General features: G+C 54.3%; 2 protein-coding genes across 12 annotated transcripts in view; one reads left to right on the forward strand and one right to left on the reverse strand.

Annotated features, from left to right (window-relative positions):
* Positions 1-604: 604 nt before the first annotated feature.
* Positions 605-25,049, forward strand: LOC102972762 (signal transducer and activator of transcription 5A). 7 transcript variants are annotated; one of them, XM_042965385.1, is made up of 21 exons: positions 1,039-1,139; positions 1,964-2,101; positions 2,445-2,601; positions 3,903-3,992; positions 7,019-7,193; positions 12,423-12,553; positions 12,813-12,964; positions 13,451-13,606; positions 14,034-14,213; positions 16,028-16,115; positions 16,217-16,339; positions 16,703-16,795; positions 17,282-17,488; positions 18,072-18,166; positions 18,262-18,392; positions 18,873-19,028; positions 19,746-19,797; positions 20,129-20,236; positions 21,273-21,370; positions 24,443-24,518; positions 24,962-25,049. In XM_042965385.1, exons 2-20 carry the CDS (start codon positions 1,974-1,976, stop codon positions 24,505-24,507), a joined length of 2,385 nt encoding a protein of 794 aa, XP_042821319.1. In that variant the 5' UTR covers positions 1,039-1,139; positions 1,964-1,973; the 3' UTR covers positions 24,508-24,518; positions 24,962-25,049. The 7 variants fall into 7 exon arrangements, 6 of the variants coding, with proteins under 6 accessions (XP_042821317.1, XP_042821319.1, XP_042821316.1 ...); XM_042965383.1 differs by lacking the exons at positions 1,039-1,139; positions 24,443-24,518; positions 24,962-25,049 and adding exons at positions 605-664; positions 23,347-24,018; XR_006210944.1 differs by lacking the exon at positions 24,962-25,049 and having other exon boundaries at positions 21,273-21,550; positions 24,443-24,513.
* The window catches only part of STAT3 (signal transducer and activator of transcription 3), a 68,579-nt gene continuing 66,068 nt past the window's right edge, over positions 23,943-26,453 (reverse strand). For all 5 annotated transcript variants that reach the window (XM_007087665.3, XM_007087663.3, XM_007087664.3 and 2 more), the window contains one exon: positions 23,943-26,086. Coding sequence is in view for 3 of the 5 variants with exons in the window: in XM_007087663.3 (XP_007087725.1) it covers positions 26,031-26,086 (56 nt within the window). In the remaining 2 variants the exon portion in view is untranslated. The remainder of the gene's footprint in view (positions 26,087-26,453) is intronic.

Raw genomic sequence — 26,453 nt, forward strand, 5'->3', positions numbered from 1 at the left:
AGCTGGGCAAAGGTGATGGAAGGTTTCCAGCCCAGCCTTGCCCAACTCTGCAGGGGCTCTCAGGGAGGGGGCTGTGACCCATGCAAGGCTCAGGGAGGCTGTTCCCTGCTCTGGCAAGGCCTACAGGCAGTTGTGAGATTGTGAGGATTCAAAACAGCCCTCCCGGACTTCCCAAACCTTTCTGAAGGTAGGACCAACCTCAGATGTGACTGGGCAGGGTGAGCAGAGGAGCAGGATCATTTATGGATCACAGTCTGCCAACTAGGCCATATGCCCACTCTGTGACCCTGGGCAAGCCCCTTCCCCTCTCCCAACTTCCATTTCTTATCTGCCAAATTTGGGGGAGGGGTTCCAAACATATGACTGCCAAGGTTCTTTCCTGTTTCCACTGCAGGGGCGAGTGCAGGGTGGTGGGAGTAATGGAAGGAGGGGAGGGCAGGGCCCTGGTGGTGAGCCGCCTTCTCTGGAATCCCCAGTCTTTCCCCTCCCTACGGCTTTGCCGCTGAGGTCACAAAAAGCTGTGTCCCCAACCCACGTAAACACACATACACACGCACACCCACATTTACATTTACTTTTTTAATCTAGAGTCTCAAAAGATGACAAAGGCAGAGCCAGAAGGCATCTCCAGCTAGTCCACCCCTTCCCTCCTCCCTTTTTACAGGTGAGAAAACTGAGGCCCTGGTTTGGGATTTCCAGAGCCCGGGGTTTCCCGGCACTCCCACCCCCATCCCCGGCCACTCCAGAGCCTGCTGCCCGCCGGTCCGGGGCCGCCGGCTAGGGCTGCCTGGGACTCCCGGGGGACCCCGCCGTCGGGGCAGCCCCCAGGCGCGGCGCCGCCCAGCCTCGCCTCCAGGGGCCCGGCCGCGGCTGCCGCTGCGCACTCGCGGGGGAGCCAGCGACCGAGGGCGGAGGCAGGGAGGGAGCGACAGAGGCTGGGAGGGGTGTTGGCGAGAGCTCGCGCGCTGTGTATGGTCTATCGGAGGCAGCTGACCTTCGAGGAGGAAATCGCTGCTCTCTGCTCCTTCCTGTAGTAACAGCCGCCGCCGCCGCCGCCGCCGCCGCCGGGAGCCCGGGCCGCGAGCGAGAGCCGCGGGGCTGACAGCCGGCCCCGCCGCCGGACGGCTCGGCGCCACCAGGTGGGTGGCCCGGCAGCGCGTCCCGAGCGGCGCACGCGGAGATGGGACGCTCGACTCCCGCCCCGGCCCCCCCGCGACCCCGGAGCCGGAACCCGACGGCCGGCCGGGGCGCGGGAACCGCTGTCCCGGACCGAGAGGGAGCCTGGGCGCGGGCGCCGGCGCGGGCGCGGACGCGGGACGCTGGCCGCGGACCGAGGGAGGGGGCCGAGGGTGGGCGCCGTTCCGGCCCGCAGAGGGCAGGGGGCGCTGTCGCGCTGGACAGTGGGAGACCGTGAGGCACGGCTTGGGGTTGGGGGGGCGGTCAAGGCGGCGTCTGTCACCGCAGCTCTCCCTTCTTAACCACCCCAGCCACGTGCCCGCGGGGACCGAGCCGTTCAGTGGGAGCCGTCGGTGCTGTTGCCCTAACTTTGGTCTGGAATAATACACACCCCTCCCGCCAGAAATGGGGACTCGGGGTTCGAGGCAGGGTGGGGGGTTCTTGCAGCCCTACCTAGAGGGCCCGTGGGCCTCCGCGTCAAGTTTCTCTTTCAGTTTTCTAGCTGTCCCCCTCTGGGGAAGCCCCGGTGGGGCGAGGGGAGAGGAAGAGGGGGAGGGCACCTGACTTTCGAGAGCCCCTCCCCAAGCCTCCGCGGGTTCCTTGTTGGAGGGCAGAGCGGCCTTCCCCTCCTCACCGTCTTTCTTCCCGCACAGGAAAGCTTGTCTGTGGGAGGGGAGGGGCCTGGCCTGACCGCGGTCCAGGGACGGGTGGGCATGGCAGGGCCAGAGACAGGCCCAGCCCTTGCCTCTGTCGTGGAGACGCCTCTGCAGCCCTCCGCTCGCCCTAGGTGAACGGACATGGCGGGCTGGATCCAAGCCCAGCAGCTGCAGGGAGATGCGCTGCGCCAGATGCAGGTGCTGTACGGGCAGCACTTCCCCATCGAGGTTCGGCACTACTTAGCGCATTGGATCGAGAGCCAGCCGTGGTAGGTGCCCCTCCCCTGCGCCATGCTCTGCGGGTCCCTACCACCCACCCAGGCCCCTTGACCTTTAGCTCTCCTCTTTGTGGTTTCGAGTGATTCTAGTCCCGTCTGTCCCTCCGTGCAGAAGGGGTGGTGTCCCTGGGAAAGGGGAACAGGGAAATGGGACCCTGGGAGGGGAGAGGGGGTGATTCTGGACTCTGATGCTTATGGAGTTGCTGGGAACAAGGCTTGTGGGTTCTGGAGTGCCCTTAGCCTGGAGCCTGGGATTTCCCAGTACCTCTTGGTGCCTGACCTCCCTGCCCAAGGAAGCACAACAGTAGGCTTCTCTCCTCTGCCCTGCCCCAAGGGATGCCATCGACCTGGACAATCCCCAGGACCGAGCCCAGGCCACCCAGCTCCTGGAGGGCCTGGTGCAGGAGCTGCAGAAGAAGGCGGAGCATCAAGTGGGGGAAGATGGGTTCTTACTGAAGATCAAACTGGGGCACTATGCCACGCAGCTCCAGGTGGGTGTGAAGGCTGGGTCATCAGCAGGGAAGCAGTGTCTGCCTTCTCTTTCCAGCCTCAGAACCCCTGGGTTTTTTCCTGGCCTGGTCACTGACTCACCATGTGACCCTGAGCTAATCGGCAACTTTTCTGCTCTTCAATTTCCCCCACCTCCTCTTTCTAAATCAGACCTGTCAAATTCCCTTACCATACGACAAAGCAAGGGGTAGGGTGTGTTTGTCACCAAGAAGAGGAAGATGGGCATTCTAAACAGATCGAGCAAAAAGGATGGAGGTGGACTGAGTCCAGGTTCCTTTGCTGGAGAAAAGAAGACTGACAGCTCCTAGAAATGAGGGAATGAGTGAGCGGGGGAGGGGCAGAGAGAGAGGGAGACACAGAATCTGAAGCAGGCTCCAGGCTCTGAGCTGTCAGCACAGAGCCCGATGCAGGGCTCGAACCCATGAACTGTGAAATCATGACCTGAGCTGAAGTGGGACGCTTAAGCTGAACCGACTGACCACCCAGGTGCCCCCTCCTAGGACTCTTTTAAAGGTGGGAGGACGGCTGAAGTCTGTAGTTGGGTAGGAGAGGAACAGAGTTGCCCTGGAGGCAAGAGCTGGATAAAGGAAGCTTTAATGAAGGATTTAGATGCAAGAGGAAACTTCTCCTACACTGGGGGTTTAGGGGAGGAAGGGGGAGGAGTATAGAGGAGAGAGAAAGTTTCTGTGGAAGCAGGAAAAAGGTGTAGGTGATAAAATAATCACAGTCAAGCATTTATTGGAAGTTAACTTGTATTTCTTAGAGAGCTCTTCTTAAATGCAAGCAGCAGGGTGCCAGGGAAATAAAAAGTCCATCCCAGAAGAGGGAGGAAACAGGAGAAAGCTGGAAGAGAAAAGCAAAATAGGAACCCAGGGCCAGGCGTATGGTAGAAAGTACGTTGACCTTGGCATTGGGTGCCGCAAGTCTTGAGTCATCTGCAAACCCGTTTGCCTCTGGGCAAGTACTTGACCTCTCTGAGCATCAGTTTTCTCATCTGCAAAATGTGGATAATAGTTTCTGTGTGTGTCATACTGTCTATATAGTCAAAGGAGATGGCAGATTGGAAGTGCGTTGTAAACTGTGGGTTTCTAAACCAAATGTGAAGATCTGGGAGGGGAAATCGAGTCAAGGAGAGATAAAGATGTCTGTTGACGGCTCCTGAGGTTTCTCAGGGAAAGCCAAGGCAGAGGCTGGAGAGGAAGGTGGTGGGGAGCACGTGGCACTGTGATGGCATAGTGGGAGTGGCGGGTAGCCAGTGGTAACTGCCATTGGGTTCTTTCAGAACACGTATGACCGCTGCCCCATGGAGCTGGTCCGCTGCATCCGGCATATTCTGTACAATGAACAGAGGCTGGTCCGAGAAGCCAACAATGTGAGTGTCCCATGGGTGTGGGGAGAAGAGCTGGGAAGTCCTTCCACACGCCTTTTTCTCTAGACACAACTGTGTGGGTTTTTTTTTTTTAATGTTTATTTTTGAGAGAAAGAGAGAGAACAGAGGAGGGGCAGAGATAGAGGGAGACCCAGAATGCAAAGCAGGCTCCAGGCTTTGAGCTGTCAGCACAGAGCCCGACACGGGACCCAAACTCATGGCCAATGAGATCACGACCTGAGCCGAAGTCAGACGCTTAACCAACTGAGCCACCCAGGTGCCCCAACACGACTATGTTTTATAAATGCTGGCAAGACAGCACCAGGGAAATAAGGGACATGGACAAGTGTGAGAAGCAGCAGTGCATGAAGGTACAGTCCCTGGCTTCATGCCCCGGGTTGGCCACTTACTAGCAGTGTGACTTGAGCCTCTGTTTTTTCAATTATAAATGGGGATAGTAATAGTATCTACCTTGTAGAGTTAGTGTCAGGATTAAATGAGATACTGTGTGGGCCAGGGATAGACAGACTAGTGAAACAGAAGAGGAAGCTCTACACACACACACACACACACACAAACACACACACACACACACACACCTGGAAATTCAACCCACGTTATAGATGGCATCACAAACCACAAGGGAAAAGATTTATCATTTTTTTTAATGTTTATTTTTGAGAAAGAGAGAGCATGAGCAGGGAAGGGGCAGAGGGGGGGAGGGCAGAGGATCTGAAGCAGGCTCTGCACTGACAGCAGAGAACCCGATCTTGCTTGAACGCAAGAACCATGAAATCATGACCTGAGCCAAAGTCAGATGTTCAACCGTTGAGCCACCCAGGTGCCCCAAGATTTGTGATTTAATAAATGGTGCTGGGGGTGGTGCTCCTGGGTGGCTCAGTTTGTTAACCGTCCAACTCTTGATTTCAACGCAGGCCATGATCTCACAGGTTTGTGAGATCAAGCCTGGTGTTGGGCTCCGTGCTGACAGTGCAGTGCCTGCTTGGGATTTTCTCTCTCCCTCTTTCTCAGTGCCCCTCCCCTGGTCTCTCTCTCTCTCTCTCTCTCAAAAAGCAAATAAACATTTAAAAAAAAAATGGTGCTGGGGTCAAAATTAGAAATGTTCTCCGGTGGTGCCTGGGAGGAGACATGGGACTTTCTGTGTCAGAAGAGCTAACCCTGGCAAGCTCAGAGGCGAGGCCCAGAGAGGCAGAAAGGGCCTCACCCCCCAAACTCTGCAATCATGAAGGCATTGAACACCTGCTCGGACAACAGGACAAACATTTTATTATCTGCAGTAAAGCCAGATGACTTTCACAAAATGACATCACTCGGTAAAGACCAGAGAATAGTGCCTGGAGCTTATTTATTTGTTGTGGTGGACACCGATTTCAGGAATTTTCCAGTTCATCCAGTAAACATTTATGGAGGTCGTGGCTAGGACTAGAGAAACAGATGAAGGCCCAGTTCCCACCTAAAAGGAATTCAAGAAATGATAGATTCTCTAGGGGTAAGCTGGGTACTAAGGAGGCACATATGGAAAAAGTACCTAACTCTGACTGGGGCAGCCTGGCAGGGGGATGTCCTGGGAGGACAGGGACGTCTAAGCTATGGGGGTGGGGGAGGGAAGGGGAAGAAGAAAGAGACAGGAGCAAAAGTAACAAAGTATATGTGTGGGCAGGAAGGCAGGAACCATCTTAACACATTTGAAGGATTGCAGGAACCCCACCCCCCACCCCGCCCTGTCGTCCTGGGGAGAAGGGGGCCACCTGGGGAACCCCAGTGGGTAAAGCCAGAGAAGAGGCAGAAGGCAGGTCACAGAGTCTTTTGGGAAAACTATTGTGTCCCTTATTGACTTATTGCCACCACAGAGCTATCTGTAAACATATGAATGAATTTAGCTCCAATTAAGAACTACCTGTCTATGTACAGGTGTTGTCATGGTCAGGGGGGAAATGATTCCTTCTCCCAACCATCAGGCTGTTCTTGAGAACCTTTGATTTTGGTTCCACCTACCCCTTGGGGATTTTGTGGTACACAAAATAGACAAGGTCCTAGCACCTGGGGAGCTTACATCCTAGTGCATGGGGGCAGACACGAAAGAAAGAAACACATATAAAATCAAGACACTTTCAGATAAGAGTGGTGTTATTTTAAATTGGCCCATCAGGGAAAGTCACTCTGAAAGGGTGCCAGTTGAAATGCCCCCCTTGGGAAGCTTTGGTGCCAACATGTTCCAGAGTAATGGAACAACAAGTGCAAAGGCCCTGAAGCAGGAACGTGTTTGTGTATTTAGGAACAGAAAGTAGCCGGTGTGCTTGGGCAGCAGTGGAACTGGGAGTGGAGTAGGCAGAGGCTATCAGCTAGCGCAGTGGAGGCTGCGGAAGGAGTTTGAATTTTATTCTGCGAATAGTTTACTGGAAAGACCCTGAAAACTTCGTCTCCCCTCAGCCAGATGTTGAAGGAATAGATCAGACTAGGTCACCCACATGGCCAGATCCAAGAAAGTGTTATTGGTACCTTCCCTGTAACTCCCCTCAGTTACAAGAATGTCTTGAGTGAGGACACAGATGATGTGCATTCACACAGCTTTGTTCCCCACTGTGTCCCCAGCATCTCACATGGTCCATGGCATTGGATCGCTGAGTGAATGTGGAATAAGGGGTCATCATCATTAGTAGGAAAACCCCAGGTTTCCTGCTCCTGGGACATACTGAGTTTTAGTCTCTCCAAAGAGAGTTTAGGTGGACCCTGTTTGGGCAAGTCTGGTGGAGGCCAGGACCACACTAGAAATTTCTCTGTGCTTTATGAAGTTGCCATAATCTGCCAGGTCACCTGCTTCCCTCCTTCTTTCCAACTCCGCACCAATTCAGGCAAATGACTAGCCTTCCGACTCAAATTACCCTTACCTCTTACCCTAGATTTGAACTTTGCAGTCCAAAGTATTAGCGCTCCCCAAGGCCTGAGGTTTTCTGCCATCCTCACCGCCCAGCTCACTGCTGCCCACACTCTCCCCCTGATGTCCCCAGGGTAGTTCTCCAGCTGGGATCCTGGTGGACGCCATGTCCCAGAAACACCTCCAGATCAACCAGACGTTTGAGGAGCTGCGACTGGTCACACAGGACACAGAGAATGAGCTGAAGAAGCTGCAGCAGACTCAAGAGTACTTCATCATCCAGTATCAGGAGAGCCTGAGGATCCAGGGTGAGGCCAGGGCCGCCTGGGTGGTGTGTGTCGTGAGGACAGGAGTGACAACCACTTTGTGAGCTCCTGCAGGGTTGGGGCAGTGTCAGCGTCTGTCTCCATAGAAACCTTACCCAAAGCTTTAGAGAAGTAATGGACCCTGTGATTGAACCTGTGCTGTGGGCCAGGCTTCGGGCCAAGCCCTTTGCGTGCATTTTTCAATCCTACCTTTACAACAGCCCCAGGAAGTAGGTAGCTGTATTATCCCTGTTTTGCAGATGATAAAACTGAGGTTCCAAGAGAACAAGTAATTTGGCCCAGATTGCTTATAAGTTGCAGAATTGGGGGTGCCTGGCTGGCTTAGTGGGAAGAGCGCGCGAGCCTTAATCTCAGGGTTATGAGTTCGAGCCCCATGTTGGCTGTAGACTCTACTTAAATAAATAAACTAAAAAAATAATAATAAGTTGCAGAACTGGATCTCAATTACAGATATGTCATGAAATCCCTGCACTCTACTAAATAATATTCTCTCCCTAATTGTCGGTATTCAGTGACTACCTCAGTGAATGAATGAATATGGACAAAGTGTTTCCCATTCAGGGGAGGACTTAGGTTGGGAGTCTCCTCGTTGAACCAGGCTGGGGACAGGCGGAACTCCAGAAATGCCCTTTCTTGAGCCTCCCTGATAGGAGATGGAGCTGGAGGGAAGAGATTACAGTGGAAAATTCTCCTGTCTCCTAGGGCTGTAGTTTGCCAACGGCTGTCATGATAAGCATGTGGGGAAACAAAATTTAACTCAGAGCCAATTAACTTCCGGTATAATTTGAGAAGACTGGAGACAGGGCCCATCTTCCCCCAATTCCAGACTGACCCCAGAGCTGTTCCATCCCAACCTAGCGAGAATAGGAAAGTATCAAGTGGCCTTTGCTTTTGTTCCTCTTTCTGTACCTTCTTAAGATAAAACCTTAGGTCATTGACTTTACACCTTTCTTCTTTTCTGATAGGTATATTTAGAGCTTTAAATTTCCCTCTAAGCAATGCTTTAGCTACATCTCATGATTTTAGATACGCTGTACCTTCATAGTTACTCAGTTTGAAGTATTTTCTCTCTTTTTCTAAGAGATTTTATTTTTAAGTAATGTCTACACCCGACGTGGGGCTCAAACTCACAATCTCAAGATCAAGAGTCACATGCTCCACTAACTGAGCCAGCCAGATGCCCAGTTTGAAATATTTTCTAATTTCTTTTCTGAATAATTATTTTACCCCACATTATTTAGAAGTGTATTGTCTCTTAGAACTATATATTTGGGGTTCCTTTTCTAGATGTCATATCATTGATTTCATTTGCTTTTTATCATTGAATTCCACGATTGTCAGAGAACATACTCTGTATGATCTCAATTCTTTTAAATTTAACGAGACTTGTTTTATGGCACAGCTTATACTCTAGCTTGGTGAACATATCTTTTGGGCTTCAAAAGAATGTATGTCTCACAGGTTGTTTCATTTAAAAGTAGCAATTTTAGGGGCGTCTGGGTGGCTCAATCCTTAAGCATCTGGCTCTTGGTTTCTGCTCAAGGTTCCTGAGTTCAAGCCCCACCAAGCTGATAGTGTGGAACCTGGGATTCTCTCTCTCCTTTTCTTCCTGTCCCTCCCCTGCGCACCTGTGCTCTCTCTCTTTCTCTCTCTCAAAATAAGTAAACTTAAAAAATATATTATATTTAATATTAGTGGACTAAACACCTCATTTAAAAGCAGAGATTGTCAGAAAGCACATGAAAGCAAGACTCAACTATATGCTATCTACATTTTAAATTTTAATTTAAAAATTATTTTAAGACTTTTTTTTTTAATTTTTATTTTCTATACCCAACATGGGGTTCGAACTCACAACCCCAAGATCAAGAGTCACATACTCTACCCACTGAACCATCCAGGTGTTCCTACATTAAAATGTTTTAAATGTTTATTTATTTTTGAGACAGAGACAGAGAGACAGAACACAAGCAGGGCAGGGACAGAGAGAGAGGGAGACAGAATCTGAAGCAGGCTCCAGGCTCTGAGCTGTCAGCACAGAACCTGACATGGGGTTCGAGCTCACAGACTGTGAGATCATGACCTGAGCAGAAGTTGGCCACTTAACCGACTGAGCCACCCAGGTGCCCCTTAAATAAAAAAAAAAACATGTATAAAGATATTCTGTGCCAAAATAGAATAAGAAGTCTAGGGTAGTCATATTAATACCTCACAAAGTGTACTTCAAGACAAAAAGTATTATCAGAGATGAAGAAGGACACTTAATAATTATTAAGGTATTAAAAAGATAATAAATTTCTATGCATCTAATAACAAAGCTTCAAAATACACAAAGAAAGGGGCACCTGGGTGGCGCAGTCGGTTAAGCGTCCGACTTCAGCCAGGTCACGATCTCATGGTCCGTGAGTTCGAGCCCCGCGTCGGGCTCTGGGCTGATGGCTCGGAGCCTGGAGCCTGTTTCCGATTCTGTGTCTCCCTCTCTCTCTGTCCCTCCCCCGTTCATGCTCTGTCTCTCTCTGTCCCAAAAATAAAATAAACGTTGAAAAAAAAAAATTAAAAAAACAAACAAACAAACAAAAAAACAAAATACACAAAGAAAAACTATTTAAAAACTATTTAAATACTATTTAAGCTCTCCTCCTTTCCCTGCCCTGTTAGTTTTTTCAATACTCTGGGTTCCTCAACAGATTGCCTAAATCAAAGTAGATGTTGAGTAAAAGTTGGTGGGATGATTCTAGCATGTTTTCTTCATCTGAATCCATCTCAGACTGATGCAAGAGAGAGGGTGGCCCTCTTCCTAGATTAGGGAACGGGAGAATTCAGGCTATTAGTTCTACCCAAAGCCTTTGGTTGATAGTACTTCCAATCCTATTCTTGGGTTTTCTGTTTCCTATTTATGGATATGGGTTTGATTCTGGTTTGGGTTTGTACCCATCACGCATGTCAGTTCAGTCTCATGTATCAAGTTCACCCATCAGAAACACAGGCTATCATCTGTTTGTGCAAGGGGAGGCTCAGCTCCCTCCAGTGGAGCAGAAATTGCCTCATGTCTGCTGGCCTCCCTCCCAGAAGCTTCTGCAAGTGCCAGGAGAGACCTAAGTGAGTCACCTGCATAGGGAGGTTGGGCCCAGGTGTGGGGCTCACCACCACCTCCCTGGGGGTGGGGCCAGGATTTCCGAGGTGGCTCCAGACTGCTCTGCTGTGTTCCAGGCCTGGACAGTATTCTCTCTCAGTCCCCGAGAGTGGACTCCAAACCGTATTTCCAGTTGTCTTGTAGCTCTGGGCTTTTCCTGGCTGTCTAGAGTTGCTTTCGTCTGTCTGTCCCAGCTTGTGTGTCCAAGAGGCAGGACCTAGGTCAGTGTGAGAGGGCCCTCAGCGGCCTGCCAGGAACTTGCCTAAGACGTGGTGATGCTCACCTCCTCTTGACTCAGGCCCAAGTAAGGACACTGGAATATTCTTTTTTTAAAAAATTAGATAGACCCCACACCCAACATGGAGCTTGAACTCACAACCCTGAGATCAAGAGTTGCAAGCTCTATGGACTGAGCCAGCCAGGCACCCCGACACTGGGATATTCAAATAGGTGATCGGCAAGGCGTAATAACCCCAGCATTTAGGATAGTGGTTACCTTTGGAGGCAGGGACGGATGTGCAAGCAGGGAAGGATGTACAGGTAGTTTTCAACATGGAAATGTTTGATTTCTTTTTTTTTTTAATGTTTTGTTTATATTTGTGAGAGAGAGAGAGCATGCATGTGCACGCAAGCGGGAATGGGGCAGAGAGAGGGGGGCAGAGTTTCCAAAGTGGGCTCTGTGCTGACAGCAGGCAGCCCGGTGTGGGGCTAGAACTCACAAACCATGAGATCATGACCTGAGCCAAAGTCAAACGTTTTAAACGACTGAGCCACCCAGGCACCCCGAGAAATGCTTGATTTCTTTAAGCCGGGTTACTGAAAGACAGGTGTTCCTTGCATCATTCTTTCTGCCTTCCTTGGGTCTTGAGAATTTCATAATAGATGTTTTGTAAGAGGGTACTGAGGCCTCACCGACTCCCCTTTCCTGCCATGGATGAGCTTCCCAGCAGCTAGTGTGGAGAGAATCTGCCTCCCTCTCTGGCACCCTTGGGTGCTAGAACCTTCCCTCTCCTGAGAGGATCTTGCTGCTTTCGTGTTGCCAGTGGGCCCTGGACATTCTGTCTCCCCGTCTCCCTCGCCTTTTCCCTTTCGCCCCTTCTCTTTCTGTCCCTTTCCCTCCCTCTCCCTCTCCCTCCCTCTCCCCCTCTCTCCTCTCTCCCCTCTCTCCCCTTCTCCCCCTCTACCCCTCTCCCCTTCTGTCCCTCTCCCTTCCTTGCCCTTTCTCCTCATCTCTCTCTCCCTGTCCCTCTCCCTTTCTCTCTCTCTCTCTCCCTCTCTTCCTCTCTGTCTCCTTCCAGTTGGTCAGCTGAGCTCATGGTGACCCAACCTGGACAAACAAACACATTAGGCACCTCCCAGCACCTAGAGAAATGCCTTCTTCCCTAGGAGAGACTGCTGTGCTCCCGGGGATGGGACAAAGCTGGAGATGGGACAAAGCCAGCAGGCAGGGGCTGCCCAGAGGGGGCTCTGATGTGTGGGGTGGGGCTGAGCGGCTACTGGTCTCTGTCACCCTTTAAGCCTGCCCTGGGACCCCCTAACCAGTAAGGACACGCTCATCCCTGCAGCGTGTGCGTGCCGGGCAGTTCCTTGAACGTGTTCTGTGTTCCCACATATTTAGTCCTCAGCCACCCACCGAGACAGGGGCCAGGATTCTCCCATTTTGCACATGGGCAAACTGAGGCACAGAAGCGTGATGCACGAGTTCACCCAGTTAGTAAACGGTGAGGGCACACATCAAACCAGGCAGTGAGGCTCCAAGCTGGACCCCGTGTGGCGTGAGGAGGTCTGGGCAGCCAGCTGTGTAGACTGAGGTGGGAGGGGAGGCCGTGGGGCAGGATCCTCCTCAGCTATACCCTCAGGTTTCCACCTACACACCCCCAGGAGGGGAGATCAAAGGCGAGAGGCCAGAGACCAGAGCCTGCTCATCTCTGGCACCCTTGGCTGCCAGAAGCCCAGCTTGCCATCGGTCAGATGTGTCCCTTGAGGGTCTGGCCTCCAGAACAGGTGTGTGCGTTCCCCTGGGCTTCCTGCAGGAAGCTGGGAGATGATGGTCATGGGTGTCCTGTCCCCTCCTCTAGCTCAGTTTGCCCAGCTGGCCCAGCTGAATCCGCAGGAGCGCCTGAGCCGGGAGACGGCCCTCCAGCAGAAGCAGGTGTCCCTGGAGGCCTGGCTGCAGCGGGAGGCCCAGACGCTGCAGCAGTACCGTGTGGTGAGTGGGATCCGCGTGCTCTCCTCCCAAGCCTTGAGGTGCACATCCCAAGGGGCGCGGGGAAGCCGAGAGAGGGCGAGAGCCAGGAAGAGAGCAGGACCCAGCAGAGCTGGAGGCCAGATCGTTCTCTCCCGTGGGGGGCGTGTGAGGCAGAGCAGGTTGGGAAGAGGGGAAGGCCTGGGCCTGGGGCCTGGTCCCTGGCCCCCAGCCCTGCCTCCCGAGGCCTGCAGTTGGGCGTGTTCTCCCCACTTGCCTTCAGGAGCTGGCCGAGAAGCACCAGAAGACTTTGCAGCTGCTGCGGAAGCAGCAGACCATCATTCTGGATGATGAACTGATCCAGTGGAAGCGGCGGCAGCAGCTGGCGGGGAACGGAGGGCCCCCCGAGGGCAGCCTGGATGTGCTGCAGTCCTGGTAATGGTGTGTGGGGGGGTGGCGGGGGGCAGGAGGGGGCGGCAGGGGCTGGGAGTGGTGCAACCAGCTGCTCGTTGTGCCTCCTGCGTTTCCATGAGCAGCCGGCTCCCTCTGTCCTGCGGCAAGACTCAGTTCACTAGGGGTTCTGGTTCCTGATGCGGACTTTGGGGCCCCCGTCTGTGCCCCCTGCCCAGGAAGGGAGTCACCGTGCTGGGGAGTGGGGCAGGGCTGGGTGTGCAGAGTGAGCTCGGGCCGATTGGACCCAGTTCAGGCTTGCTGCCTCTGTATTTCTCTGTGTTTCTGGAAGGCGGGCGCTCTGCTCCGCTCCGCTCCGTGGTCGGGAGTGGCGGCTTAGGCGCAAAGCCTTCCTGGGTGAGGGTGGAGCTGGGTCTTGGGGCGTTCTCCTCAGACCGGAGCCTCCCAGCCTCGAGCCTGGGGGATGGCGTGATGCCATTGTCCTCCCGTTGGCCTGGGGCTCCCGTGCAGGTGTGAGAAGTTGGCCGAGATCATCTGGCAGAACCGGCAGCAGATCCGCAGAGCTGAGCACCTCTGCCAGCAGCTGCCCATCCCTGGCCCAGTGGAGGAGATGCTAGCTGAGGTCAATGCCACCATCACAGACATCATCTCAGCCCTGGTGACCAGGTAATTCCTGCCTCGGGCCACACCCAGCCCCCGTGCGGTTGGCATGGGGGAGGCAGGTGGTGCTTTGCTGATGGTGGGGGTGAGGGTGGGTGGGCTCTTGCTTGAGTCCTTGTCTCTGTTTGCCTCGGGTCCCCGTCCCCGCTCTGTCCTCAGTTGCTTTAGCTGCTTGGTGTTGACCTTGCCCAGTTTCTGTTGTGGACACCATGTGGACTGCCCTTGTCCCCCGCAGCCCATGCCAGCTGCTGAGTCGTTTCACTGCCTCCCCTCCAGCCATCTCCTCTGACTCTCAGTGGCCTCCCTGGGAACAGGGGCGGTGCCATGTGCCTTCATTTGCCTGCTGAGCCCCGGCAGCCTCCTTCCACAGGGGAGCCAGACCCTGTGCCCTGAGCCGGCATCATGTCTGGTGTGGTCACTTGTGTCCCCGCAGCACATTCATCATCGAGAAGCAGCCCCCTCAGGTCCTGAAGACCCAGACCAAGTTTGCAGCGACGGTGCGCCTGCTGGTGGGCGGGAAGCTGAACGTGCACATGAACCCCCCCCAGGTGAAGGCCACCATCATCAGTGAGCAGCAGGCCAAGTCACTGCTCAAGAATGAGAACACCCGCAAGTACGTGTGACCCCTTCCCTGCCTTCCCCTCCCCAGGCTCTGGACTGAGATCTCAGATCTACTCTACAGCTAGGGTCCTGGACATTGGGGACAGCCTCCCTCACTGCAGCCATGGACCAGTGTCTCTCCAGTTCATCCCGTCTGTCCTGTTGTATACTTTGTTCTGCTTGACACATAGTAGGTCAACGTGGGTTAAACTGTTTGGGTGTTCAAGTCCTTGGGCTGATCACTGGGACGTAGCTGCAATCCATGCAGAGTTTGGCTCTGTGGTCACCCAAGCCAGCAGAGCAGGCATCAGTCATGAGAAATGTAGTGCGTTGGACAGGAGAGATGTAGGGCTCTGTGGAAGTGAGATTGGTAGTTGTGGGGCAGAATGATAGTCTCTGGACGCAGGACCAGTGAGGGTGGCTAGTGAGAGCGTGTGGAGAGAGGAGAGGGAATACCTTCAGACACAGAGAACATGGGCCTTGTCTGCAAGGAGAACATAGAGCAGGTTGGCACGGCTGGAGAACCTGGGGTCCAGGGATGAGGGCCGGCCCCCCACAAAGGATTCAGGGAATGAATGAACGGACGAATGAATGAATGAGGGAGTGAATGAGTCAAGTGGGAGACCTGGTCCCATGCGTTGAATGTCTATTGTGGGTTCTGGGAATGGGATGATAAAGAAAGCGAAGAGGTTCTCACTCTCTTAGAGCTTACAGTTTGGCTGGGGAGGGAGACAGTTATATGCTTTTCGAAATATGGTGGCGTCAAAACGTGATAGATTCTCGAAAGATAATGAAAACAGAGTGATATCATAGTGTCTGGATAGATGTGCCATCACCACCCGGGTGGTCAAGGAAGGCCTTTCTGAGGAGATGTTTGAGTTGAGACCTAAACCAGAAGGTCAAGAGTTTCTGGGCAATGGGAAGAGCAGGTGCACAAGTCTTGAGGTAGCAGCAAGTTTGCATGTTCAGCAAACAGACAGGCAGCATGGCTCGGTCCTGAGTGAGGGGAGAGGAACCCACTGAGGCCAGGGAGCTGGGCAGGGTTTGACCATGACCATGGGATCCTTGTGGGCTATGGTCATGGTTGTTGTTGTTTTTTGTTTTTTTGTTTGTTTTTTAGAGAGAGAGGGCACAAGCGAGCAAGGGGCAGAGAGAGAGAGAGAGAGAGAGAGAGAGAGAGAAGCAGGGCTCACCCGAAGCGGGGCTCAAGCTTACCTGATGCGGGGCTTGAACTCACCAACCCTGAGATCGTGACCTGAGCCCATCTGATGCTTAGCCAATTGAGCCACTGAGGCGCCTCTGTTTTTTTTTTTTTTTTTAATGTTTATTTTGAAAAAGAGAGAGTGCACGAGTTGGGGAGGGGCAGAGAGAGAGAGAGAGAGAGAGAGAGAGAATCCCATGCAGGCTCTGCACTGTCAGCACAGAGCCCGATTCTGGGCTCGATCTCACGAACTGTGAGATCATGACCTGAGCCGAAACCAAGAGTTGGATGCTTACCCGACTGAGTCACCCAGGTGTCCCATGGTTTTTATTTTAAGTGCCCTAGAAGCTGCCAGAGGGCCCTGAAGACCCCCACGTCAGTTCCAATGCTGAGGGAATTTTTAACCTAATGACAGAGGCCCAGACTTTGGGTAGACTTTGAAGACTTTGCTGTATCCTCAGGTTAATGAGAAAGTAAGCCCGAGTCACGGTGAGGAACACTCTCAGGGGATGGGGCAGGGGCTGCTGGCAGGGCTTTCTGGCATGAACATCTGGCTGAGGGAGCGCATAGAGCCATGCTCCTGGCCTGGGGCCCATGTGGCGATGGGGCTCCCCTGTCCTTCACAGCGACTACAGTGGAGAGATCCTGAACAACTGCTGTGTGATGGAATACCACCAAGCCACTGGCACCCTGAGCGCGCACTTCAGGAACATGGTGAGGACAGGGCCTGAGCCCTGGAGGGAGGGTCTGCCCAGGGCTGAGTGCTCATAACCAGCCGCTTCCTCCTCGTCCCCCTCTGACCTCCCACTCTGCAGTCACTAAAGAGAATTAAGCGTGCTGACCGGAGGGGCGCAGAGTCTGTGACGGAGGAGAAGTTCACAGTCCTGTTTGAGTCTCAGTTCAGTGTCGGCAGCAATGAGCTTGTGTTCCAAGTAAAGGTGAGGCCCCGCTTCTGCCAACCCCCGAGGGTCACCCAGAAAGGTGAAGACCCACCTGAGGCCACCTGGCTGGTTTGGGGAAAGCCAGAGAGCTCGGAATCCTCACACGGTCACGGACCATTTAGCCGTGAGGCTGTCAGAAAGCCTGCTCGCTAGGTTATATAAGCTGGCACCAGCCACAGAACTTAGGCCATGGACCAAGAAGAAATGTGTTCTGGTTTTTTTTGTTTGTTTGTTTTTGCTTTGGTTTTGTTGGGAGGGCCTGTGGGTGGGATTGTGGGTGAGGAGCGAGGGCTGGGAGTCTTGCCTACGTGAGGGCAAGGTGGTGGTCGTGTGCCTTCTACGTTCACTCCTTTGCCATAGACTCTGTCCCTTCCCGTGGTTGTCATCGTTCATGGCAGCCAGGACCACAACGCTACCGCCACTGTGCTGTGGGACAACGCCTTCGCTGAGCCGGTGAGTGCTCGTGGGACCGCCACTTCTGCCCCCTCCAGGCCCTAGGAGTCTCCCTGCGTCAGCCCCAACCACTTGGGGCCCTGCTGGGTGGTCCTCTGCCAACCCCAGGGCCACACCAGAGCTGAGTGAGTTGAGGTGACGGGCAGCTGGTGTGAGTGCGCTGCCCGTGGCATGTCCTCGGCTCCATCTGGGCTCCCGGGACTCGGGACTGGGATCCCCTGGGTCTGTGAGCTTACTCAGCCTTTGGGCTCTGGTCTCTGATCTTCCTTTGGCTTGTGTTTTGGGTCCCTGATCTCTGTCCCGGACGCCTGGTCTGGGTCTCTATCACTGCGTGTCTAGCCCCTCTGCCTTTCTTTTGCTTGTGTTTGTGTCGCCTTTTCTGAGTCTGTCTCAGTCCCTTCTTGCATCTCGTGGTATCTGTGTATCTGAGTGTGTGTGTAAGTATTTCCTACGCCTTCAGTCTGCCTTTTCTTCTCTCCCTCGCAGGGCAGGGTGCCATTTGCCGTGCCCGACAAAGTGCTGTGGCCGCAGCTGTGTGAGGCGCTCAACATGAAATTCAAGGCCGAAGTGCAGAGCAACCGGGGCCTGACCAAGGAGAACCTCGTGTTTCTGGCACAGAAACTGTTCAACAGCAGCAGCAGCCACCTTGAAGACTATAATGGCATGTCCGTGTCCTGGTCCCAGTTCAACAGGGTGAGGGACGCGCCACCAGACTGGGACCAGTCTTTCCCCACCTCACAGACAGGTTACTGGCTTTGGCCAGCACCCCATCCTTCACCCTCAACTGCCCTCTCCTACAACCGGGAGAGACGAGGGCTAGTACCCCAAGGAATGGAGGCAGGGGGCAGCAAGAAAAACGCACTCAGCTCTGAGAGCCAAAGCAGAATAATGGAAGGAGCTGGGGGGCTGGGAGTCAGGATCCTTGAGTCCCTGTCCTAGATATGTTAACTAAGTGGCCAGGCCCTTCCCTTCTCTGTGCCTCAGTTTCCCCATCTAAACCTTTGGGCAGAAATGACTTCGGAGGTCTTGCCCAGCTTGGACAATTCTAGGCAACTCCTACCCGCACCCCTGTGTCTGAAAGGCAAGAGGCAGTTTCCCCTCTCGTCCCTAAGCTACAGGTTGGGGGCCATGTCCATTTATGGACTGCTGGAGTGCTGGGCAGGTAGGATGAGGAACTGGGAGAGGGTATTTGTGAGGACAAGAGGGCACTGTTTCCTGGGCCACCTGTGACAGCGGGGCCACATACCCTGACTTGGGGTATCCTGGGGGCTCTCAGGAGAACTTGCCGGGCTGGAACTACACCTTCTGGCAGTGGTTCGATGGGGTCATGGAGGTGCTGAAGAAGCATCACAAGCCTCATTGGAATGACGGGTGAGAAGCGGAGGGGCCTGGGGGTTGGGAGGGCATGGGCTCAGGGGACACGGGCTGCTGGCCCGGGAGTGACACTGTATGCTCCGTATTTCTAGGGCCATCCTAGGTTTTGTGAATAAGCAACAGGCCCATGACCTGCTCATCAACAAACCCGATGGAACCTTTTTATTGCGCTTTAGCGACTCTGAAATCGGGGGCATCACCATTGCCTGGAAGTTTGACTCTCGTGAGTGCCCTACTTTGCCCACACTCTAGCCCAGGAGCCCTGACGACCATTTCCTTGCTTCCCATTCTCCACCAGGCCTGCATCCTTGGAGGGTTCCCCAGGGGAAAGATCAAAACAGACCTCAAAGTAGAAGAGTGTTGCTCAGAAATACATTCCCTTTCTACTGTTTTCCATTGCGGAGAACCTGAGATCACTGGCCCCATAGCCTCTGGAGTTGCCAGAGGACGTCTTCAGCAGTTCTGAGTTCTCCCTTCTCTGCCCTGCCCTAGTCTTGCTGGTATCGACTTGCTTGGTTTGCCGGGTAGAATGTTCTTGCGGTCACTTACTCGCCTTATGCCCAGGAGCACAAGACAAGGGGGAGGGTCGCAGAGCAGGCTAGTAAAGGCCCAAATGTCTCTGCAAGTCAGATCTCAAACCCCATCGCCCTGACCCTCCTCTTGAGGGCGGTGAGTGGTGGGAACGAGCTTGTCCTTTTCACAGCTGACCGCAACCTTTGGAACCTGAAGCCGTTCACCACGCGGGACTTCTCCATCCGGTCCCTGGCTGACCGGCTGGGGGACCTGAGCTATCTCATCTATGTATTTCCCGACCGACCCAAGGATGAGGTCTTCTCCAAGTATTACACCCCTGTGCTCGGTGCGTCCTGCCCTGATACTCCCGAGCCCTTCCTCAGCCCGTGGACAGAGCTCTCGGGGGCTTAGGCAGCCGTGACTCCTCAGAAGAAGCCAGGGGCCATTTCCCCCAGGGGGGCTGGGTCCATGGTTTGGTGCCGAGCACGTGGAGAGGGTATCGGGGCTCACAACTGAAGAGGGCAAACAAAGCTTCTGACCCGGCTTTCTCCCCAGCTGGGTGGATTCTCACGTCTGCACCCCTGAAGGAGGAGGCTGCCCCACTGGCAAAGGAAGGGGGGGGTAATCATACCACAGATAGTGCACAACTCCCATCTTAATCAGCTGCTCTCACGGCTCCCCACCCTCAAACCTACCTGTAAGGGGAGAGTAGGAAGCAAAATGGACAGGTTTTTCTCCTTCAACCTGTCCCCAGTCCACTGTTGGGTTTGCTGCTTTGTGTTGATCCAGTTTCCTCGACAGGGGTGGGGCGGGGAGAGAGAAAGCAAAGGACCAGAAAAGGGAGCAGGAGAAGGGATGAGATTGAAGCCAGAGTTCCGGGTGGCCGTCAGTCTGGGTCCACCAGCAGGTGTTTATGGGAGTCTGTGGGAAATCTCATCCCCGCTGAGCCCCGGCAGTGGTGCGGGTGGGAGACCGACTTCATGGGGTAGGTTCCCCTTCCTGGGAGCGCCCAGACACTTTGGTTCTCATCACCCCCCCCCCCGCCACTCCCCCACCCCGGCAGCTAAAGCGGTGGACGGATACGTGAAGCCACAGATCAAGCAAGTGGTCCCTGAGTAAGTGTCCAGGGTCCAGCCCTGGTCTCCTGCTGCCTCCTCTCTCTTCCCCCTGGGTTCCCCTCACTGTTCACTGCTGCCCCTCCCGCTCACAGGCCCGGTGGGGCCCAGCACCCCCTGGCCCTCTGAAACCTGGCTCAGCCCTGGAGAGGGAACTGAGCTTAGTCTCAGTGGGACCAGGACCCAGGACTCCACTCCCGCAGCCGGACCCCCAGGCCCAGGGGGCGCTTTGTGCTTCCACACCCCAAAGAGATGTAAACATGCCCCCTGAGCCCTCCCCAGGTCAGCCGCTGCCCTGAGGTCACTGAGGCTTCTCCTGTTCCTCCTGCAGGTTTGTGAATGCGTCTGCAGACTCTGCCGGGGCCAGCGCCACCTACGTGGACCAGGCCCCCTCCCCAGCCGTGTGCCCCCAGGCTCATTATAACTTGTACCCACAGAAGTAGGTTGTGTTCTCTGGGGCTCCGCAGGGAGGAGCTGGGGCTGGGGCTGTGTTCTCTGGGGCTCAGGCTGGGCCCCGGGGGGCTGGTGGACAAAGGGACCCAGAGCTCCTGTAGGTCTGAGACCACCCAGGCCAGGCACCAGCATATGCCCCGGTACAGGGAGGGAGATCAGCTGGTAAAAAGCATAGAGAATAAGCTGTATATAGCAAGGTCCTCACTCCTGGTGCTGACTAGCTGTGTGACCTTGGGAAAACTATTGAACCTCCCAGATGCTCTGTTTCCTCATCTTTAAAATGGGGGCAAGAATACCTTTCACATGGGATTGGGGTCAGGATTGAGGTAAAGCATTTAGCTCAGGTGAGGCTGTTGTAAGGACGGCTACAGACGGGATGGTTGTTCTTAGGAGTTGAGTGTTAACAGGGTATTAATTGCTTCTCTCTGGAGTTCCCAAGGTAGAGAATTAATTCTCTTCTGGGCTGTGGGTGGCCCCAGCTGGATGTCTAGGTACCTGGGACATACAAGCTACAGTGGGATGATGACCGTAGGCTCGAGGGTCACAAAGACTGCAGTTCCAATCCTGACTCCGTTTGCCAGCCAGGGGGCCCTGAGCAAGTTTCCTACCCTGGTCGAGCCTCAGTTTTCCCCTCTGTAAAGTGGACTAAATACCCATCTTACAGGTGGCTAAGGATTGGGGCAACGTGGTTAAAAGGCCACTGTAGACAGCCTATGACTGAATGGAATGGCGTTGTGGTGGGCAGAACTCCCTGACCCAACCGCCTCGTTGTGCAGAGGAGGAGAGGGACAGGGACAGGGGAGATGAACTCTCTGAGCCCACTCAATGAGCCAACGAAAGTGGAGACTAGCGCTTGAGTGTCTCCCGGTGAGCCAGTGACTGACGTTTTCAACTTGGAAATGGTGGTGGTGTCCAGCCAGAGCCGGTCCTATTCCCATGAGGCTGTGGTCTGAGCGGGGAGCGGGCCAGGGCCTGTGACGCATGCCAGCTCCCTCCGACCTCCCGCTCTCTCTCTCTCCCAGCCCTGACCCCGTCCTTGACCAGGATGGAGAATTTGACCTGGATGAGACCATGGATGTAGCCAGGCATGTGGAGGAACTCTTACGCCGCCCGATGGACGGTCTGGACCCCCGCCTCTCCCCGCCTGCTGGTCTTTTCACCTCTGCCCGAGGCTCGCTCTCGTGAATGCTTGAATCCCCCACTTCTCTTTGGGAACAACGCTCAGTGTGAGGGGTTCATATGAACTGTGATGTTAGCATTGCTGTGCATACTGATGCCTCTGCTGGCAGCACATGTGCAGGTGTGTGTGTGCACGGGCGCACGAGGTGGGCCTGCCTTGCCTTTGCCCTCTGGGTACGTGGTTGCGGTGGCACCACCACCTTTCTCTTCAGATCAAGGCATCCCAACAGCCCGCCGGGCCCATCTCTGTTGTGGAAGGGGGCTCAGCTTCCTCTGCTCGATGCAGGCAAACCTATTCCGCCGCCAGGGCCTTTACTGCCTAGCAGCTGTTTGAATGAAATTAGTCAAGAAGGGGCACGGAGACAGGTTACTGTCTCTAAGCTTAAGTTTTGCTCCTGAGTTAGAAGCTTTGCCTCCCAAATGCGCGCATACGCTTTTATGTACGTGCATCTGTTCTCATGCACGTGTGTTGGTCTATTGATTCTTTCGCTCGGGAGGCTGGGGTTCAATTTTGTGTAATATTTTATACTTCACATAATGAATATGGACTTGAGACTTTTTGTGAATGGAGAGCTTATCTAGACCACGGCCCTCACACAGCGCAGATGGGTCATTTGAGTCTGGGTCTTTCAGAGCTGCTCTGAGTATGTAGCTTCTTAGCCTCCTGGCGTCCAGCCAGGAGACTTGGGCGTCCCATCTGTGGTGCTGTTGCCCGGTCCTGCTATCTCTTTTCAACCGCTATCCACCCCCCCACCCCCGCCCCGTGCACCCGGCCCCAACCTTCTTTCCCCGACTGTCTGCAACCTTGGTTGCAGGAGAGGTGGGAGAGGGGCAGGGACTGGTCTAGGCCATGGCAGGCAAACAGGGGCCCAGGGACTTTGCAGGGTGGATCCCCTCCCCTCCTGGAAAAAAAACCTGCCGCAAGAGACAGCCGCAGACCAGCAGCACGCTGCCTGCCTGTGGAGCCTGGAGTGAGGGGTAAAAGCTGATCTCGTTCCCCCTCTGCCTGGAACAGGCCTCGTCACAGTCGCAGAACGTTGAGGTCTGAGAAGGCCTTGCTCCCGACCTCACGAGCTCCTCCCTCTGGGGCAGCAGGTGGCGGGCGGAAGGTTGAGTCTCAGGTTTAAACATCTCTGAAGGAAGGTGGGGACGAGAAGAGGGATTCTTGTGTACTTTGTACATAGGCCACCAGTGTTTTTGAGTAAAGTATTTTTTTCATAAATTTGCTGGTGTGGCTCTTAGTTGGGCAGCCTTGGGTAGTGTGGGGGGCGGTCACTGGAGCCAGAGTTATTTTCTTCCCTCCCGTGTGGCTGATGCCATACCCTGTACTCTGCTCCCTTTTCTGTGTGTCAAGGGTGCCCACCACCCCTGGAACGCCATCTGTGCTTCTCAGGAGACGAAACTAGGGTTTGAGGCCTGGGGAAAGGTGGGGCAGGAATTCTGGGGTGGAGGCAAAAACCGTGCTTGGGGCTCGCCTTATCAGCTGCTGCTATAAGCAATCCTGAAGTCTTTGGCCCAGGGCCAGGCCAGTGCCAGGGGCAGCAGAGAACCTCACCGTGTTCCCTTCTCCCCGGGCCTCTTCCCAGACACCAGCAGGTGGCACCATCCCGTTGCCACCAGCGTCTTTCAACCGGCCAACCAGCAACCTACCGGGAGGGAAGGAAGTTGGGCCAGGAGGATGGTCTCCCCATTTGGGCCCCCTGGCACGCCACCGCTGCTGGTCCAGGGGAGGTCACTGAGGCCCTTGGGGGAGCGGGCTGGGGAGCCAGGACCTGCCGGTGAGGTTTCTTCAGAGCTCAAAGCAAGGGAAGAGGGGTTTGCAGCCTGCCCGAAGGAGGCGCAGGGGCCCAGCGAGGGGGCTGGCGGGGGTGAGGAGGCAGGGAAAGCAGCCGCTAATCTCCCCTTCCATCTCTGCAGGGGGAGGCGGCTGGCTGCTATCTCACGCAGCGGCGGTCTCCATGGCACTCGGCACAAGGGGAGGGGGTGGAGAGACAGCCGAGTGGGCGCGTTGATGTCTGTGAATTATCACCACCCGCTGCCACGCCGCCGGAGGCAGCCCGTTAAGTGCTCACGTCCATCCCCACTGAGAGAACTGAAGAGAGAGTGATAATGGGACAACTGTGGAGGGGAGGCCTTGGGTGGGGTGGGAGTATCTACACCCCAAGCCCCCTTTGGTAGCTTATCTGACCCCAGACAGGTTGGTGCAGCTTGCGAAGGCCCGAGGAGAGAGTGGGGGGAAGGAAGAGGGAGCAGGGAGGCCTCCCCGGAGACCTTTGTGCAGAAAGAGTACAAACCTGGCTCCTCCCATCACCCCTTACCTGGAAGCTGCCGGCTGACCTGAGATGGGGGTGGCACCATGCCCCAGAGCTGGGCCCCAGGGCGTGGGCTAAGGTAGCAGCCTGGGAGCAGGGGCAACCTGGGAGCAGGCTCGGCCTGGGTGTGAGGCCCCCCCCAGAACTCAGGCAGGGGAAGGGGACTCGCCAGCAGCCAGAGGCAGAGCTGCCACGCCCTCAGACAGTTCCTATATAACTTTTATTTCTGGAAGTTAAAGTAGATACAGCAATATACAAAACAAAAACAAAAACAAAAACTCCACAATAATATAAATTTTTACACTATGAAGTATACATTGGAATTTGACGCAGTGACCGGGCCAGTGGCATACAAACCACTGCGCCGGCAGGTTGAGCCAACTATGGGAACCCCTTGGCTGGGCGGGGGACGGGCAGGGGGAGACAGTGGAGAGAAAGTGGGCAGGTCCTGGAGGGCTCCGTTCTTTTAGGGAGGGGCCAGTCTCTGCCCCTCTCAGAACTCTTGCTACTATCAGAGTTAAAACCTGATACACATGCTACCTCAAAGCCATGAACGTTACAATATCTGCTCCAGAGGAGCCTGGATCCTTGCCCCAGGTCCCTCTGATCTAAATCTCTCAATTTCTGAGTTAAGCTTATTATAAACTGAAGAGTGTTGCTGGAGAAGGGAGAGCTCTGTACTACCTCCCAACTGTTTCTAGGCAGGACGACAGGGATGGCCGAGCGCAACCTGTTTGTCTTGGAGAGAAGGTCCTCATCCCCTTAATTCTGAAACTGGTGAGTGTGGGTAAAACAGCGCTCCACAGAAACTCTGACCGACTGAGATAAGGTGGTCTGGGACCACCCAAGCTAGTCGGGCCTCTGGATTGGGGTGTGTGTGTGGGGGGGGGGGGGTGGACCAAATATCAGAGACCATGAAGTGTTTCGAAATGCACAGTAAATGGGAGCTGTTCTCCCTCATCCGCGGGGCCTCAATGGGGAGGAGATGGTCACCAGCACTGGGGGGAGGCCGAGGTGCACACCCTCACACGAGGGACAGACTTCAAGTTTATCACTAAGCCTTTGCCCCTGGGTTAACCACGTGAAGTGATTAAAGGTGCCTCGGGAAACCACCAAGAAACCAGGATAAAAACCATATTCCCTGAGCTCAACTAGACCCTTGGCTGGGGCCCCACAGTCTGAGTCATGTTCGATCTCTAACTCTCACCTTCTTATTCCAGGATTCCTAAAGCAAACAGGACAAGGGGGCCTTCAGACACCGGAAGGAGCCATACACAAGGGGGGTCAGGTGGAGAAGGAGGAAGGAAGGATCATCCCATCCCTTATAAGGCACCCACAGGAACAACTCAGGCTCTGGAACAGGAGCACAAGTCCAGGCAGACGGGGGACAGGTTGTAAGCACTCCTCTGCGCAGCCTTACCTACTAACAGGCCGACACATTAAAGGGGAAAATAAAAACTTTGTTTATTAAAAAAAGTCTAGAATGTTTCGGTTGTCCTTCAACCTTCCTATGTCAAAACCAAAGGCCAAGCCACAGCTTCAGATGTCTTTTAAAGAGCTGGATCTGAAGCCCATTTCCGGATTTCTATAAATTATCAGCCTGAAGAAAGCTGAATGCCTAAAGCACCAAGAAGGCTACTGACTGAGTTTTCTTAAATACAGAAAAGGCTATGCCGATACAGTGTTTTTTTTGCCCTTGAAAAAAAAAATTTTTTTTTTTTTTTTTTTAATTTAAAAAGAAACCTCGGGGCTGTGAAAGTCCTATCTTCTATTTGGATGTTAGCAAGGTTAAAAGTGCAATGTCAGCAGTAGCACAGCTACAGGCAGCCTGTGGCGGCCGCTCGCAGGAGCAGGCGGGGGGGCTGTGCGGGCACCGGGAGGCACTTGTCTAACAACGCAAGCTGCTGAGAAAGGAGGGCAGGGGAGCAAGAAAAGACAAGAACGTTTCCTTTCTCCCCGTCTTGCCACCCCTTCCGCATCCCCTGATGGCGGTCTCAGAGAACACGTTTCTTATTTGCATTTAGGTCAAAGCGTATCACTCACATTCATTCATTTCTCTATTGTGAAAAGTGCCCAGGTCGCTCAAAGGTAGCAGGAGTAGGAGATTTAAACGAAACAAAACGAAACGAAACGAAACAAAACAAAACAAAAAACCCAACAAAACAAACAAAATCTGGAAGCACAGAGTTAGAGGAGTTTCGGACGATCTGGGGGTTGGCTGTTTAAGGGGTGGTGGGACACAGGGAGGTGCCTCCGTCATCTCTGTCTGCAGCCTCAGCCCGCCGCTCCTCACATTGGGGAGGTGGCGCACTCCGAGGTCAACTCCATGTCGAACGTGAGGGATTCTGGGGGGGGGAAGACCGGGAGAGCCAGTTCAGTTGCCTGAGCCCCAACAGCTGGCAGGGCACCCCCGTCCCCCGCCCGAGCCCTTCAAAGGACAGAGGCTCAGCCCACTGCCCCCACGGCCAAGACAGGGTCGGATCGTCCAGATTTACGCTCCTCCCTACAAAGTCTTGCCTTCTGGAAGGGCTCAGTCCCCTTCTTCCCTTAACTCGTTCCCAACCGTCCACATGTAAAGAAGATCTAAGGCTGTCCCGTTGAATGTGGCCGCCTGGAAACACAGGTGGCTACCGAGCATCAAAATATGGCTAGTCCCAGTCGAGATGGGTGTAGCTGTGAAACACCTAGCACGTTTCAGAGACTTAGCACAAA

The sequence above is a fragment of the Panthera tigris genome, chromosome E1 (genome assembly GCF_018350195.1).
Source record: "Panthera tigris isolate Pti1 chromosome E1, P.tigris_Pti1_mat1.1, whole genome shotgun sequence".
NCBI lineage: Eukaryota > Metazoa > Chordata > Mammalia > Carnivora > Felidae > Panthera > Panthera tigris.